Source organism: Corythoichthys intestinalis, chromosome 6, assembly GCF_030265065.1.
Source record: "Corythoichthys intestinalis isolate RoL2023-P3 chromosome 6, ASM3026506v1, whole genome shotgun sequence".
Classification (NCBI taxonomy): Eukaryota; Metazoa; Chordata; class Actinopteri; order Syngnathiformes; family Syngnathidae; genus Corythoichthys; species Corythoichthys intestinalis.
This window is the reverse complement of record NC_080400.1, coordinates 25,632,301-25,649,006: the sequence shown is the minus strand read 5'-3', so window position 1 is coordinate 25,649,006 and position 16,706 is coordinate 25,632,301. Positions and strand designations below refer to the sequence as shown.

The 16,706-nt window shown below is 40.0% G+C and overlaps 1 protein-coding gene across 3 annotated transcripts in view; it reads right to left on the bottom strand.

Moving 5' to 3' along the window:
• stx1a (syntaxin 1A (brain)) overlaps nucleotides 1-16,706 on the bottom strand; it is a 156,559-nt gene that overhangs the window by 102,522 nt on the left and 37,331 nt on the right. For all 3 annotated transcript variants that reach the window (XR_009063436.1, XM_057838390.1, XM_057838389.1), the window contains exon 2: nucleotides 6,427-6,504. Coding sequence is in view for 2 of the 3 variants with exons in the window: in XM_057838390.1 (XP_057694373.1) it covers nucleotides 6,427-6,504 (78 nt within the window). In the remaining variant the exon portion in view is untranslated. The remainder of the gene's footprint in view (nucleotides 1-6,426; nucleotides 6,505-16,706) is intronic.

Sequence of the window (16,706 nt, the reverse complement as noted above, 5' to 3'; positions counted from 1 at the left end):
AATGTTATTATTTTGGTTTTATTATTTATCATTTTTTATAATATCTAAAAAATTATGATGATTAAAAAGTCGAGGGGTTATGTGTTCAGTTCTGTATGTCTCTGTATGCTTATGTTCAAGACAACTCAAAAACGAATAAAGGTATTATCATCAAACTTGCAGGATATGTTTGTAATATGAAATGGAAGAGAGATATTTTGGGAACGTTTTGTGGATCTGGAGAAGGCGTTCGACCGTGTGCCTCGGGGAGTCCTGTGGGGGGTGCTCCGGGAGTACGGGGTACCGAGCCCCTTGGTAAGGGCTGTTCGGTCCCTGTACGACCGGTGTCAGAGTTTGGTCCGCATTGCCGGCAGTAAGTCGAATTCGTTCCCAGTGAGGGTTGGACTCCACCAAGGCTGCCCTTTGTCACCGATTTTGTTCATAATTTTTATGGACAGAATTTCTAGGCGCAGCCGAAGCGTTGAAGGGGTCCGGTTTGGTGACCTCAGCATTGAATCTCTGCTTTTTGCAGATGATTTAGTGCTGTTGGCTTCATCAAGCCGTGACCTCCAACTCTCACTGGAGCGGTTTGCAGCTGAGTGTGAAGCGGTTGGGATGAAGATCAGCACCTCCAAATCCGAGACCATGGTCCTCAGTCGGAAATGGGTGGAGTGCCCTCTCCGGGTCGGGGATGAGATCCTGCCCCAAGTGGAGGAGTTCAAGTATCTTGGGGTCTTGTTCACGAGTGACGGTAGGAGGGAGCGAGAGATCAACAGGCGAATCGGTGCAGCGTCTGCAGTAATGCGGACTCTGCACAGGTCCGTAGCGGTGAAGAAGGAGCTGAGCCGAAAGGCAAAGCTCTCGATTTACCAGTCGATCTACGTTCCTACCCTCACCCAAAGCTCGTGACCGAAAGAACAAGATCCCGGATACAAGTGGCCGAAATGAGTTACCTCCGCAGGGTGTCCGGGCTCTCCCTTAGAGATGAGGTGAGAAGCTCGGTCATCCGGGAGGGACTCGGCGTCGAGCAGCTACTCCTCCGCATAGAGAGGAGCCAGCTGAGGTGGCTCGGGCATCTGGTTCGGATGCCTCCCGAATGCCTCCCTGGAGAGGTGTTCTGGGCACGTCCCACCGGCGGGAGGCCCCGGGGACGACCCAGGACACGCTGGAGAGACTATGTCTCTCGGCTGGCCTGGGAACGCCTTGGGATCCCGCCGGAGGAGCTGGTTGAAGTGGCTCGGGGGAGGGAAGTCTGGGCTTCCCTGTTAAAGCTGCTGCCCCCGCGACCCGACCCCGGAACAAGCGGAAGATAATGGATGGATGGATGGATATTTTGGGGTAATAAGGACGACAAAGACTATTTACTATTTACTGTATCTCAAGTTAACAAGTAAGGTGATATGATATGATATGGTATGATACGATACGATACGATACGATGCGATGCGATGCGATGCGATGCGATGCGATGCGATGCGATGCGATGCGGTGCGGTGCGATACGATACAGATACGATACAGGAATGTCAAATGCAATATTGCTGCGGGTCATATTATATGTAAAGGTTTCCTTCATGCCATCGTGACCGTGATTCCATATGAATGTGTCAAATAATTAATTATTTGTAAGAAAAATTGAAAGATACTTGAAGCGGGAAGCCATACCATTTTCTTTTCAAACTATATAATTTATTTCAAATTTTGGATTGTGCACAAAAAAAATCACTCAATTGTGCAAATTTCTGTAGTTTAGCATGAAGCGCGGTGTTTTCGCCTGCTAACCGTTGTTCAGTGTAAATTTTCAAATGGCGAAAACGGGCATCTAAATTTCTGTGTGGCCGCATCTAAATTTCTGTGTGGCCGGAAGGAGCAAAGTTTGAATTGTAGGCTTATAAAAAAAATTATAAAATTATATCGAGGCAGACCGGGTTGCTGTGACAAAACAGTTTGGAAAATTGCCTCGAATATCTCGCTCCTGCCCATAAGCGCTCAATACAGATTGAAGCTCTTTTTAAGACGCCCGAGTGTGTTATTGTGCATCTTCACTCTTTTTTGTCAATCTTCAAGCCTGCCACGTACTGAATACATGATATGTGAAAAAGCAATTTGGCATTAAGCACCAGCAAGGCCTGGCAGATTGCTTGCCTTGTTGATCGTTCGTACGCACACATGCTGTGTTATGAGTCACGCGATGCTATGAAACATGTTTGTAAGTCTGCCTTCCACACGACTAACATCAGAAATATGTTTTATGCAAGGCAGTTATGGTACTATGGCAGCTAAAAGCACAATAATAGGCAAGTCTATAAATAGCGGAACATTGACAATTTAAAAAGAAGTTACTGGGCACATAATGAAATCACCCTGCATGCAACTCGATTCCCCAGCAGGTCTTTGTTTCTCTTGGGAGGAAACGTCCCCTAACACAGAAATGAGCCCAACTTCAAACCTTCTAACCCGCTTTTCTGATAGCTGTACAAATGTTAAATTCATGTTCATGCAATATCTGCCCAGCACGTACAATAAAAAACACTCCCAGATGCGTACAGTACTGTATTTTATATGCACTGATGCCTATTGGTCACAAGGATGCAGAAATTGCAAAAGCAGTCAAAATGTGACAGGGAGAGCATTGCTGCTATTGTCCGATTAACTCATTGATTGCCATACGTCCCAATAATTATCACAAATAATTGAACGTCTATCGGCGGCGGCGGCAGCAAATAATAATGCCGTAATTTCTGGAATATAAAGCGTACCTGATTATAAGCATGGGCCAAATTTCACAAAATTTTAGGAATCCTCATATATGCCGTATCTGACCATAAACTGCAGGTGTCCATATATTAACATTGTATATTTACAGTACATAGATGTTAGACAGAAATATTTGATTGATCAAAAATATTATTTGTTAACCAGATAAACACGCATCAACATCACCAACTCGTGTTGTCTGAATGCTTAGAAATAAAGTAACTTTCAAAAACAGGTGACTACATTTTCAAAGATATATAATCCACTTTACCTTGCCTTCTAAAGTTGAAGTGGAAGAAATCCTCTTAAAAATGGTTAACAGCTAGTGCTAGCCCTTTTATAGCAGCTTTGTTGTAACATACAGTGGCAATTAAGTCCTCTGAGTTCCAGTTGAAAACTGCTAATCAACGCTACCGTTGCATTCTGTTGTCATAGCAAAGAGTGGATGCCCATCCATTTAAAATTGTTCTTTTGTAGCAGCATATAGTATCAGATGTCTGACGAGCTTCTGGCAAGCTTTATCGTGTCGCAGCTGAGAGCTACGTCATGGCAAAATTTGGAAAGCCATTCTTTTAAAATATACGGAGCCCCTATTTTAAGCAATCTGGTGCGCACCAGAAACTATCTGGTAAATAGGGGTGTGACAAAACATCGAAATGGTGATATATCGTGATACTTGCCAAAAGGTTATCCATATGCTCCTGCCAAGAATCGAGATATCGTTTTAAAAAGGTGTCAATGTTTAAAAAATATACAAATATATATAATCAAATGAATAAAAACATTGTGGTGGTCAGTCAATGTTAATCTTATAGATCGAGTGCAGGGAAATATATATGGAATCCCTCCATTCTGAGGAAAAAAATATGGAATCATGAGAAACAAACAAAGAAATAACAATCAAAACACATCTCTAGTATTTAGTAGCACCACCTCTGTCTTTTATGACAGCTTGCAGTCTCTGAGGCATGTACTTCATGAGTATTCTTCATCAATTTGGTGCCAACTCTCTTTGATAGCAGTTGCTAGATCATCCATGCAGGTCGGAGCCTCGCTGTGGGCCATTGTTTCCAATTTCCACCACAGGTTATCAATAGGGTTGAGATCTGGGCTATTTGCAGGCCATGACATTGACTGGATGAGTCTTTCTCTCCAAGGGATGCTTTAACAGTTTTAGCTCTGTGGCATGATGCATTGTCATCTTAGAAAATGACAAACATTTTCAATTGAAGCGATAAGAAAGCTGTCTAAAATTTCAATGTAAATTTGTGCATTTATTGACGATTTAACCCCGGCCATCTCCACAGTGCCTTTGCCTGACATACAGCCCCATATCATCAAGGGCTGAGGAAATTTTGATGTCTTCTTGATCAATCATCTTTGTAAAACTCACTGGAACGGCACCAAACAAAAGTTCCAGCATCATCACCTTTTCAAAAGTCAAGAATCTGCATTGGACAAGGTGTCAAGAGTCAAGAATCTGCATTGGACAAGGTGATGATGCCGGACCTTTTGTTTGGTGCTGTTCCAGCTAGACTTTAAATGGCCCAAAATTACCTAATTGCCTGGCATTAACTACCAATGACAGCCATAGACGTTCAGTCCATTTAAAGGGGTGGCAGCGAATGAACCCCTCCCGGTTCAAATGGATTTGACGTCTACTAGTGATAAACTAATTCCAATTCACACAAGAGGTTTTTCTGTCATTAGTTGTTTGTAGAATATCCTAGAATGATTTCCTGACCAATGTATCGATAATCGTTGTATCGTCATATCGTCAGATCATCGTTATCGTGAGCTTTGTATCGCAAATCATATCGTATCGTGAGGTACCAAGAGGTTCCCACTCCTATTGGTAAACATTAGCATTATAAAGCATTTAAGCTAGCGGTGTTTTATTTTGAAAGTTAGGCAATATTTGTAAATATTAGCATTATATAGCATTTAGGATAGCAGACTTTTACTATGCGAGTTACCCAATTGTCAACATTAGCATTATATAGCAGCTAAGATAGCGGACTTTTGCTATGCTGCTTTCTAGTCAGCCAATTGCAACAATTGGCCAACAAAAGTTTGCTAGCTAAAATGCTATATAATAGAGATGTTCCGATCGATCGGGTCCGATCACGTCATTTTCAAAGTATCGGAATCGGCAAAAAAAATATCAGTCATGCCTTTTTTAATATATATATATATATATATATATATATATATATATATATATACTGTATATATATTTTTTAATTAAATCGTTTTCTAATTGTATTTAACGTTGCAGACAAAATGTCTTACACTCATCCAGAGTCTTTAATTTTGGCTTAAAGTGGGGCTGTCAAATTTATTGCGTCAACGGCGGTAATAACATTAAAATATTTAACGCAATTAACGCATGCGCTGCACTACCCACTCACGCATTGACGCGTTTAATCTATAATGGCACCGTATTACGTATACATAGAACTAAAAGGCAACGTAAAATGAGTAGAGAGAAATTTGGCAGCCTTTGAAGCCTTTTTTTAATTGGCTAAAGCCTTACAATCCCTCTCTCGACGATCAGAAATATTGTGGGAAGCAATGTGGGAAAGAAAGATAGTAGTTGATCTTTTTCTTAAAACCCTATTTTATTTCCCAACGCTGAGAAGATATATCAATTGGTACCATTACGCACAGTCATGGTTGCACTTCCCATCATGCATTTGGGCAGAAGTTAGATGGCTGAATTATCATTTACTGAAAGCTCATAAAAATCCACTAGATGGAAATCTTTAGTCACAATATACAAAGTCTCAATTATCCTTTAAGAATTACAAGTCTTTCTATCCGTGGATCCCTCTCATAGAAAGAATGTTAATAATGTAAATGCCATCTTGAGGATTTATTGTCATAATAAACAAATACAGTACTTATGTACTGTATGTTTAATGTATATATTCGTCCGAGTTTTGTTCATTTATTTCTTAATGCATTGCCAAAATGTATATGATCGGGAAAAATTATCGGGAATGATTGGAATTGAATCGGGAGCAAAAAAAAAAGCAATCGGATCGGGAAATATCGGGATCGGCAGATACTCAAACTAAAACGATCGGGATCGGATCGGGAGTAAAAAAACATGATCGGAACAACCCTACTATATAATGCTATTTTTTACCAGATAGTTTCTGGTGCGCACCACATTGCTTAAATTTATTTTAATTCTGTCGATGTCCCTATAGGGGCTCTGAAAAATTATGTTTAATTATCCATTTTTTAACAATTTTAACAAGAAAATATGAAGGTCGTTTTTAAAAAAAAAAAAAATAAATAAAAACATAAATAAGCCACTTTTAAAAGCCGGACGGTAGAAACGGCAAGAAAAAAAGTAGCGGCTTATAGTCCAAAAATTGCGGTAATCATTTGGAGATTAAATCAGTTGGCATAGCATCAGCAAGGGTTAACAATAAATCATGCCAAATGTTGATGAGAAAGGAAAAAGCCAAAAGATTGATTAGAAACATGCAAGCAAGGTGAAACAATAGCACAGAATGGTGTCCAGTTGACCAGTACAGTGTCAGCAAAACATTTAATTATTGTAATATGTTGAATTTAATTTGTATTTTTTCTCGAATGCATGCAATCTCCACTTGATGTACAGGATTCATATGGGGAGGAAGGTGTTCTTATATGTTTAAGTGGAAAAATAAAAATTCACCTGCTCAAAGAATTCATCCATGAATCCTTTGTCCATCCCAACAGTGACGTCGTCCTCCTCCTCAGTTGTCTCCTTTCCCTGCAAAAAACAGCAACGTTTAAGTTTAAGTTTAGTACCTTGCCTAAATTGAGGTACAATGCAAAAAAAAAAAAAAAAAATGTTCAATTGCACTAGAAACATTACCGCATATATCACTACCCCACCAACTAAGTAATTATAAAAATTAAGAAGAATAATCTCAACATACTCAAGTACAGAATCTCACTGGGAAAAAAATCAATCAATAAATCAATCAATCAGCTTGCATCTATCACCTAAATTCGGAAAAGAACTATGATACCTTTTAAAGTAAATGTCCCAAGTAATTCATGTATAAAAAGTCATTTTTTAATATACCATTAAGGCCAATAAATATTTAACAATGAACCATGCCACATGCAAGTTTCCTTCAACAGGTCCATTAAGCACTTTATTTAAATGCAAGGATGAATGGGAATTAATGAGCCATCATCTTTACTGCTCGCAAAGTGTTTAATGCGGTCACAACGGAATAAATTTACACAATGTTTCTGAAGGTCACGGCAGCCCCGTGAATAAAAATGGAGGGCGGTGAGACAAAATTTCATGTTAGTTAACTTACATCACTACTTGGTCTTAGCAAGTCAAATGTCATTGTATGTAGAAATGTTAGCTGTAGTAACATGTTCACAAATACAATTATGACACCCCCCCCCCAATGTTTTACTACATTCATATAGGACAGTGGTCTGAAACCTACGGCCTATGGGCCAGTTTTGGTCCACAGGACAATATTTTGCGGCCCGCACTTGACATCCAACGATTCGATTACGATTCAGAGGCTACAGTTCGATTATAAATCGATTTTTAATGCACCCCCCCTCCCCAGCTATTAGCTGCTTTTACTGTTTCGTACAATTGTTAGAAAAAATGTACAAAAATCCTCTCGTGCTTAACTCATTCACGCCTAGCCATTTTACAGGATTTTGACTGATTTTGACAGGCTCACAAAAAATTCTGTTCTATTGCTATATAAACATGGAACCCACCAAAAGAAACATAAGACTCTCTTCTTTCAGCAGGAAAAAAAAGTTAGTCCATACCTTTTTCCGTTCTTTAGAAATCAGCATTAGAAAATAGCTTAGTTTGAGCAATTTTCCAATTTCTGATGAAAAAACAGAGAAATTGAGCTTTTTGTAAAAGCATACATTTCAAACATAACTTTGACTTTAACACAGCTATTTTTTCCTTTAGTTACATCCCAAACATCTGAATAATGTTTTCCTTTCACAAAATAACTTCAACAACAAGATAAATAGAGCTTTTGATAGCAAAGTAACAATTTATTTACACATAACTAACTGATAGATGACGCTGTTATGGTCACGACAGGCGGAGTAAACGTTTCCCTCATCGCCGCCTGTCTCTGCTTGGCGAGCAGCACGGACTCAACGGCATCGTCCGCTGCACTGGTGGTCCCGGTCGTTCTGCTCGGTCGTCCAGCGCCTGGCATCCTGGGCGTCCTCCAGGTTGTTCTGCTCGATCGTCCGTCGCCTGGCATCCTTACGCCTGGACGTCCATTCGGTCGTCTTCCGCCGGCGCCCCGGCTGTGCGGCGGACGTTCGTTCCTTTGAATCAGGTTGCGGGTCTTACCAAATGCGCTACAATTGTTTACAAACCCCGGCGAGTCTGTTATTTCGCATCTAGTTTTCTATACATGTGCTGCTAAAGCCGCGGAGTCTAGTCTTTTCGCATCTAGTTCTTTATACATCTGATATCTACCGTAGCATTATGTGGGCGTAGTTTGTAGTGGCTATCGGCTGCACTCAGGTATTATTGTTTTTTGTTTTTTTTCTAGCAGCACGAGTTGAGCCTGATGTTTACTCACTGTCCGTTCCTCATTGCATCCTGAAGACCGCGCTGACTGTGTTTTAGTTCCGCTTTACTTCGCATATTTCAATAATCGGAATTTTTGAATCGTTCTCAAATCTTCCACTGCCGAATCCCAAATAATCTAAAAATCGGAAATTTCGCACACCTCTTATTAGTGTTGCCCACAGATGTTTTGCAAAGGGCTATAAAATAACAACAAAAATTTAACAAAATTAATGAATTAATTCAAGGATATATTTTACGAAAATCCAACAATTTAAATAGTAGTGAATTCTAAAAACTTTTAAAAAGCCATGAGTATACATGTGCTGGTTACCAGTTTTAAGGTATACCGAGGTATGAAAACGTCAGGGTTTCAAAACAGCAGAAATTTTCCGTCATGCCGTCCCTAAAGTATTAGGTATTTTTTATGTCCCAAAAATGCAAGGAGAAATCCCTCGCTTGCAGCTGCAAACCTCAACCCTCCTCCACCGGTTGTTGCTCAGTGTCAGTGAGTCAGCTGTGCTACAGGATGGCTGGAGGAGGTAAAACTCCTGAACATTTTCCCCCATCGAAGAGAACTAAACACTAGTATGGCAATACTTCGGCAACAGAAAAGTTACAGACGGCCGCAGCTTGGAGGAGGTGGGCCAACCGACATGTAAAACATTTTTGCGAAGGGTAAAGCAATACCTCCAATATGATTTCACATTTATACAAAATTAAAGGTTAGTAAAAACGGTCATGAATGTTTCCCACCCGCTACGAGAGTTAACTCCAGCGTGTTTAGTGTGTCTAGCGGTGGTAAAATGTGTTGTTTTTTTTGTCTCTGGCAACTGTCTGTGTTGAGAAAGCGAGTGTGAGTATAATGTAAAGATGATACCAGTCATACACACGTGCTTTTTATGGAAAATAATTCAATCATTTTTGTTCTGACGCTAATAATGTTGAGCTTTGGCTGTGGGTTTAGGCTCGCCTAAAGGACTGCATTTGTTTTAATTTAATTTAGAATATATTTTTTAACATTATACTTATGTTCCAATTTGCTAATATGTTTTGAAAAATAAAAATTCTGTTCAATGGAATTTGTTTTGTTTTTAAAACCCAGATATCTCAAAGTAATACATTTTAGAGCTGTAATTACAATACCGTGATACTGTGCAACTGTGATATTTTGGCTTAAGGTTATCATATCGTCAGAATATCATACCACACATGCCTAGCCATGAGTAATAAAAGTATAAATAATTCTAAATAACATACAATTGATCTTAAATAACAATATTTGAAATGATTTTTTTTTTTTAAATTGATACATTTTTAAAAAGTCACATAAGGTAAGTATGTGCCATCAGTGTTTTGCTCTTTTTTCCTGAAATATTTTTGTATTTTATACATCTCTCACATCGCTTAATACTTTGGCTGCCATTCATCAATCAGTCGTCCGCTTCCAGCCTCTCCCAGTTAAAATAGATTGGACATCTTTTGCTATCAATAGGTGTTTTCAATATCAATTTCCCTATTTTACTTTCTACCACAACACATACTGAGTGACCTGGGCTGGTAGAGAATGAGTTAAGATAATGATAACCTTTGAATAGATGTGTACTGGAAGGGTTAATGTTGAATTTCATAGTTGTTGCATCTTTCGCTATTTAGCAGCAAAATTGCATGTTGGTTCTCCATTTTAAGTTTATTATTCTTTATTCCAAATGTAATCAGTTTGGAGCTTCTCCCATTATATTTGCTACAGGTGGACTCTGCACTCTGTCAAGTCCTAAAGATGTCAAGTAAAGTGACTCAAGTCCCTTATCTCAGCTGAACAACTTTATTTATTTTATTTACCGTATTGGCCCGAATCAAGTGTGTGAGGGTAGGAGGGAGCGGGAGATTGACAGGCGGATCGGTGCAGCGTCTGCAGTGATGCGGACTCTGCACCGGTCCGTTGTGGTGAAGAAGGAGCTGAGCCAAAAGGCGAAGCTCTCGATTTACCGGTCGATCTACGTTCCTACCCTCAACTATGGTCACGAGCTGTGGGTCGTGACCGAAAGAACAAGATCCCGGATACAAGCGGCCGAAATGAGTTTCCTCCGCAGGGTGTCCGGGCTCTCCCTTAGAGATAGGGTGAGAAGCTCGGTCATCCGGGAGGGGCTTGGTGTCGAGCCGCTACTCCTCCGCGTTGAGAGGAGCCAGTTGAGGTGGCTCGGGCATCTGGTTCGAATGCCTCCTGGACGCCTCCCTGGAGAGGTGTTCCGGGCATGTCCCACCGGCGGGAGGCCCCGGGGTCGACCCAGGACACGCTGGAGAGACTATGTTGCTCGGCTGGCCTGGGAACGCCTTGGAATCCTTCCGGAGGAGCTGGCTGAAGTGGCTGGGGAGAGGGAAGTCTGGGCTTCCCTGCTGAAGCTGCTGCCCCCGCGACCCGACCCCGGAATAAGCGGAAGATAATGGATGGATGGATGGCCCGAATATATAACAGTGTTTTTTTGCATTGAAATAAGATTGAAAAAGAGGGGGTCGTCTTATATTCGCGGTCTAGACATTATACCCATTCACGACGCTAGATGGCGCCAGATATCATTGAAGCCATGACAGATCTCAGCTACTCTCCACATTCACAACGCTAGATGGCGCCAGATATCATAGAAACAATGTTCTGTCATGACAGATCTCAGCTACTCTCCCCATTCACAACGCTAGATGGCGCCAGACATCACTGAAGCGATGTTCTGTCATGACAGATCTCAGCTACTCTCAAATTTAACCAGTCTGCATTATTTTATTGCAATGTTTTTCCTTATTCAGATTTGTTTCAAGACTACAGTTACAGTTAGACTTCACTTTGATGGTTATGCAGTTATGGCAATTTTGTTGTTTTATCACAATACATTGGTTTATATATATTTCAAAAACCAGAAGCCATTCATTTACAAATGTGATTACACTTTAGTTTACATATTTAAATGTTCAGATATTAAGATTTGAATGAGGCAAAATAATATGCATTTTCTCTCAAATATATTGTCATAATCATTTGTTTCGGATGTAATGTAATTATTTTCTGTATAAAAAGTAATTTGGTGTTCAAAAAGTCTTTTTTCAAACTTGAGTCTTGAAAAAGAGGGGGTCATCTTATAATCAGGGCCGTCTTATATTCAGGCCAATACGGTTATTTATTTATTTTAGCTATCATGCTTGCGAGCGAAGCTGCTTTTAAAATGGAATCATCAGGAGGAAGAGGAGGAGTAGGCCACTCAAAGGGACTGAGTAGGAGCTCCCGGAAGGAAGGGAGCAGCAGTTGTGTGTTCTGCCTCCGCACAGCGAGAAGACAACACTAGTTTGCCTTGCTTTGGCGAGGAAGAAGAGAAAGAGTGGCCCCTAAAATGCCTGAAGCGACATCCCCCTGAGCCCATCAGATTCAGCTTTCCTGCTGAGCTACAAAGAGGCTGGAGGTGGACATCAGTGATGGACTCTTGACTCCGTCTCGGGTATTTGGCTTCAATGACCGCACATTCAGCACATGCTCTGAGCAGAACGTGCAAGGGCACTGACACATAAAGTACATGTCCATAGACATGTGCTATGAGGTTTTGATTTCAGTCCTTTTTTTTCCCTGTCGAACAGATATTTTGATTTTGGGTCACTTCCTGTTGAATTTGGGTAATTTACAGGTCCCTTTCTGTTGATTTTTGTTTTGTTTTTCCAGGGAATATCCCAAAACGAATAGGAAATGAATGGGGGATATTCCAAAATGAACAGGAAGTGCTAGCTGTGAATGCTCATATTTCAGTAGCAGTTAGAGCGCTGGAAGTCCAATCTACTTCGAACTAACATTTCTTCATTTGTTCGCCTTCTAGTCAAAATGAATTGGACGTCTAGTGCCGTCAATGGCAGCCAATGAGTTAACATACACTCTATTTGAGTAGAAAATTTTGGTAGCAACCTTTTTAAAAAAAAAAATTTAAAAAAAAGAAAAAAGAAAAAACAATGACACAATTTTAAAACAATATTTCAATTCTTGGCGGGAGCATATCGATAACCTTTTGGGAAGCAAAGTCCTCTACATACAAAGTTAGTTCATTCCAGGACATTGTAAGTTGAAATGGTCGTATGTCGAGCAGGATTTTCCATAAGAATACATTATAATTCCATTAATTATAACATTAAATCCTTAGCTCATTTGCTCCCAAAAACGTATAAATACATTTTTAATTGTTTCAGTGTCCCAAAGACGTATTTATACGTCTTTTACTTTTTTTGTCATAAGAGAAGTCACTGGGTTCTGATTCAACTGAGCTCCAAAGCACAAAGCTGAAAATCCATTTTACAGCAATAAAACTGGCCATTGGAGGACAGTAGCGCATTTGGTAAGACCTGCAACTCGATTCAACGGCAACGAACGGCCTGGCCACACAGCCGGCAGAAGGATGCAAGGCGGCGGACGACCGAGCAGAACAACCGAGAGGACGCCCGGGATGCCAGGCGCTGGACGACCGAGCAGAACGACCGGGACTACCGGTGCAACGGACGATGTTGTTGAGTCCGTGCTGCTCGCCGCGGAGACCCCGCAGAGATTCACAAAAATCCATCTTTAAGAGACAGGTGGCGATGAGGGAAAAGTTTGCGTGGCTGTCGCGGCAACAATAGCGTCATCTCTCAGTTAGTTGTGTGAAAATAAATTGTTACTTTGCTATCAAAAGCTCTATTTGTATTGTTTTTTTATCTTATTTTGTAAAAGGAAAACATTATTCAGATGTTTGGGATGTAACTAAAGCAAAAAAATAGCTGTGTTAAAGTCAAAGTTATGTTTGAAACGTATGTTTTCACAAAAAGCTCAATTTCTCTGTTTTTTTCATCAGAAATTGGAAAATTGCTCAAACTAAGCTATTTTCTAATGCTGATTTCAAAAGAATGGAAAAACATGAACTGTTTTTCCTGCCTGCTGAAAGAAGAGAGTCTAATCCTTTTTTTAGTGGGTTCCATGTTTATATAGCAATAGAACAGAATTATCTGTGGGCCTTGCAAAATCAGTCAAAATCCAGTAAAACGGCCGGGAGCGAAGGGCCTTGCTCAGGTGAAAATGACTGGGAGTGAATAATTTAATAAATACTGCTAGTAACATGACAAATGGTAATTACACATAGCAAAACAAATAAATTATAAATACAAATCGGAATAATATTATAATTTTAATAATAATAATTCCTGTAATAATGTAACAAATTGGTTTCTAATGGGGCGGATATGTTTTGCGTGCTGTCGTGCTGACGTGACAGTGAGTCAGGTGCAGTAAAGATTTCATTTTTTGTTTTTGGCGTCAACTGCGGCGCACAGTAGACGTGTTGTGTTGCACAAGTTCTGAAATAAATGATTAAAAACCTGACGAAACAGGCGATTTCCTTGGCGATGGTACCACAATTATAATTGTCACCTTAACTTATATGACTAGCGAATGGAAGTCGGAGGAGGACCGTCGAGATCATGGAATTCTACGGACGTATTGTCGAGCCAGTTCACGGAAGCGCACACCAAGCTCATATTTTTCGATCATTTCCATCTTCATTTCAATGGTAAGCGTCACCTTTTTCCTTTTTTCACCACCTACACTAACCTTTTTGGAACCCATGTTGATTTCTCTCACAAGAAAATCCGCCGTGCGTCCATCTTACGGGATGACAAAGAAACTGCGGCGCTGTCATACATCGTCATATTTCTAGCCTGTCGTCGGATGTAGAAACAAATGGCGAGTCAAATTTGACGTCAAATGTCGAAAAGATCGTGTGTCGAAGTTATCATATGTCGAGGTAACACTGTATTGCGACTAGGGGTGTAACGGTACACAAAAATCTCGGTTCGGTACGTACCTCGGTTTTGAGGTCACGGTTCGGTTCATTTTCGATACAGTAAGAAAAATAAATGCAAAATATAAATGTGCTAGTTGTTTATTACACATCTTTGTGCTTTCAACAATAGGAACATTAGCCTATACAAAGCTAGAATTCTGCTCAAAAAGTAAAAAAGTAGCGGGTATTTAAAAGTAATCCAACAACAATTTGCCTTTCAGACCCGTCGTATCGGTCAGCTTTCTTTCTGAAAGAAAGAAGAAAAAAGAAGTCCTGTGCTAAAGAGAAAAGCAATCCCAATGACAAAGATTTTAACATGTATTTTTAAAATGAAATGCCTTAATGAATCATTTTTTTTCTTATGAACGGGTTTTAAAAGCTTTATTGGTGGATTTTCTCAAGTTAAAGCACCACACAGAAATTAATAAATTTAATTGTGTAAGCAGAATCTGTGTATTATTCTTATTATTTAATTACAGGTGTTTTAGCTCATTTCAATTTATTTTATTTAAATGGGCTATTATTTATTTTATTATGTGTTTATATTTTACAAATGGGATGTAGTACTCATTTATATTGTATATTTTATGTTGTATAACTTTAGTTCCTATGTGAATATTAGTTCCTACTTGTTTTGTTGTGGTAGGAGGGTTTTGTATAGAACACGGGGCCGTGTTGGTTATTGTTATAGCAGAGAAGACAGCAGTATATCAACAAAGACAAGTCAACTGTGCGCCACTCAAGAGATCTGATGGACTCAAAAAGTGGGTTACGATTGCATATTAGTTTGAAAATCGTCCGGATCCACCGTATTTTTACACGAGTAACTTCCGGTCTGTTCGGTCCTAGCTACCGGTACTAGTATTGACGCAGGAGGGTTGCGTCTCGTGTCAAATAATAAACTCTGCCGTTCTTTCCGCGTGCGTCGTGTTGAGCCGCTTCTGGGAAGCGTCTAACACGCGGCCGCACTGCGACTGGTGTGCATTGGCTGATTGACTTTAACGCCCACGTTTCACTGCGTTCTCCCGGCGGCCACGTTGTCGCGCCATTGACGTTTCTGGGTTATACTGTCCTACCGTGTTGGTCCTCATTATAGTAGAGAAGACGGAGTAAATATAATCTACACAAAGAAACTGTAACCCGATCGACTCACAGACTTGAAAAGTAAGGGTTACATTACATCAGAAACTCGTTCGGTACGCCTCCGTTCCGAACAGACCACCACTTACCGAAACGGCTCAATACAACTACATGTACCGTTACACCCTTAATCGCGACATATCACAATTTCGATATATCGTCACACCCCTATACCTTGGGTTAAGGGGGTTAACCATGGTTAACATGGCAGCAGGACGGAGATATCATCCTTTTGTGTTTCCTATTAAAGCTTCCTTTGTCTTAGTATTGGAGCCAAAGCGAGATGCCTCCTGCATTAGACATGATTCCAATGTGTGTCAGCTGCACTCAGAGATTTATTATCATAAAACAGCAAAAGCAGCATTCATTATGTATGTGCACTCACTCACCAGCATGAGCATACACTTTGAACTTCTGACAATGAATTGTTTTCTGCAGTAGGCAAATAAAAGTATGGGGAGCACATTAGTGCTAAAGCGGTGTGGTGCTGATGAAACACAAGTATCATTTGCAATGCATATAGAGTAATTATGTGCGTGTGTATCTGATATTTCAATCTGGCAGTGACGCAAAAGTACTCAAAACCTGGTATGAGGTTCTGAAACCGGTTCATTCATCCGCTTTTGTGTGTGTGACAGACAATAAATACATTAACCCTTTCGGTGACAGCGTTCACTATATTGGACAGCTATTTAAAAGTTGATAACTTTTATCTTTTTACCCTTTATAAGGCCAGTGACTATTTTGGTCATCTAAAAAAACTAAAATATTAGCAATATTATTATTATATCATTAAAAACTATAATAATCATTACTGTATTTTTATATAATTGTACATCTATAATTGAATTCAATGTTATTAAAAGCTAAATTATTGATATTAAAATGAAAAGAAATAAACCATGGTTACCACTGCAAGTAAGACTCTAAAGTACATTTTTTTCCCAGAGTATTTAACTCATTGCATGTGATCGACTGGGATAGATGTCCAATTCATTTAAACTGGGAGGAATGGCCATTATTGGTCATTTGTTCACTGGCCCCCAAAATGGATTGGACGTCTAACGCCGTCAATGGCAGCCAATGGGTTTATTGAATGACCGGTTAGGGTAAAAAAACATAAATAAATGCATTTTTAAGTCATAATCTGTGTAGTGCTGTCCCGACTAGTCGACGTAGTCAATGTCATCGATGACGTAAATGCGTTGACGAGCACAACATCTGGTCGACAGTTAATGAAGAGTTAGAAAAATATATGCGTGAAAAGTTGAGAATGTCGGAAGTTTGGTATCCTCCAAGCTGGGAAAACCGCACAAACAAAGCCAAAAAAGTGCACCAGAGTGACCAAAACATGGACTTATTTCAACGAGACAAAGTAGATTACACTGTTGTGTCCTGTCTCTTCAA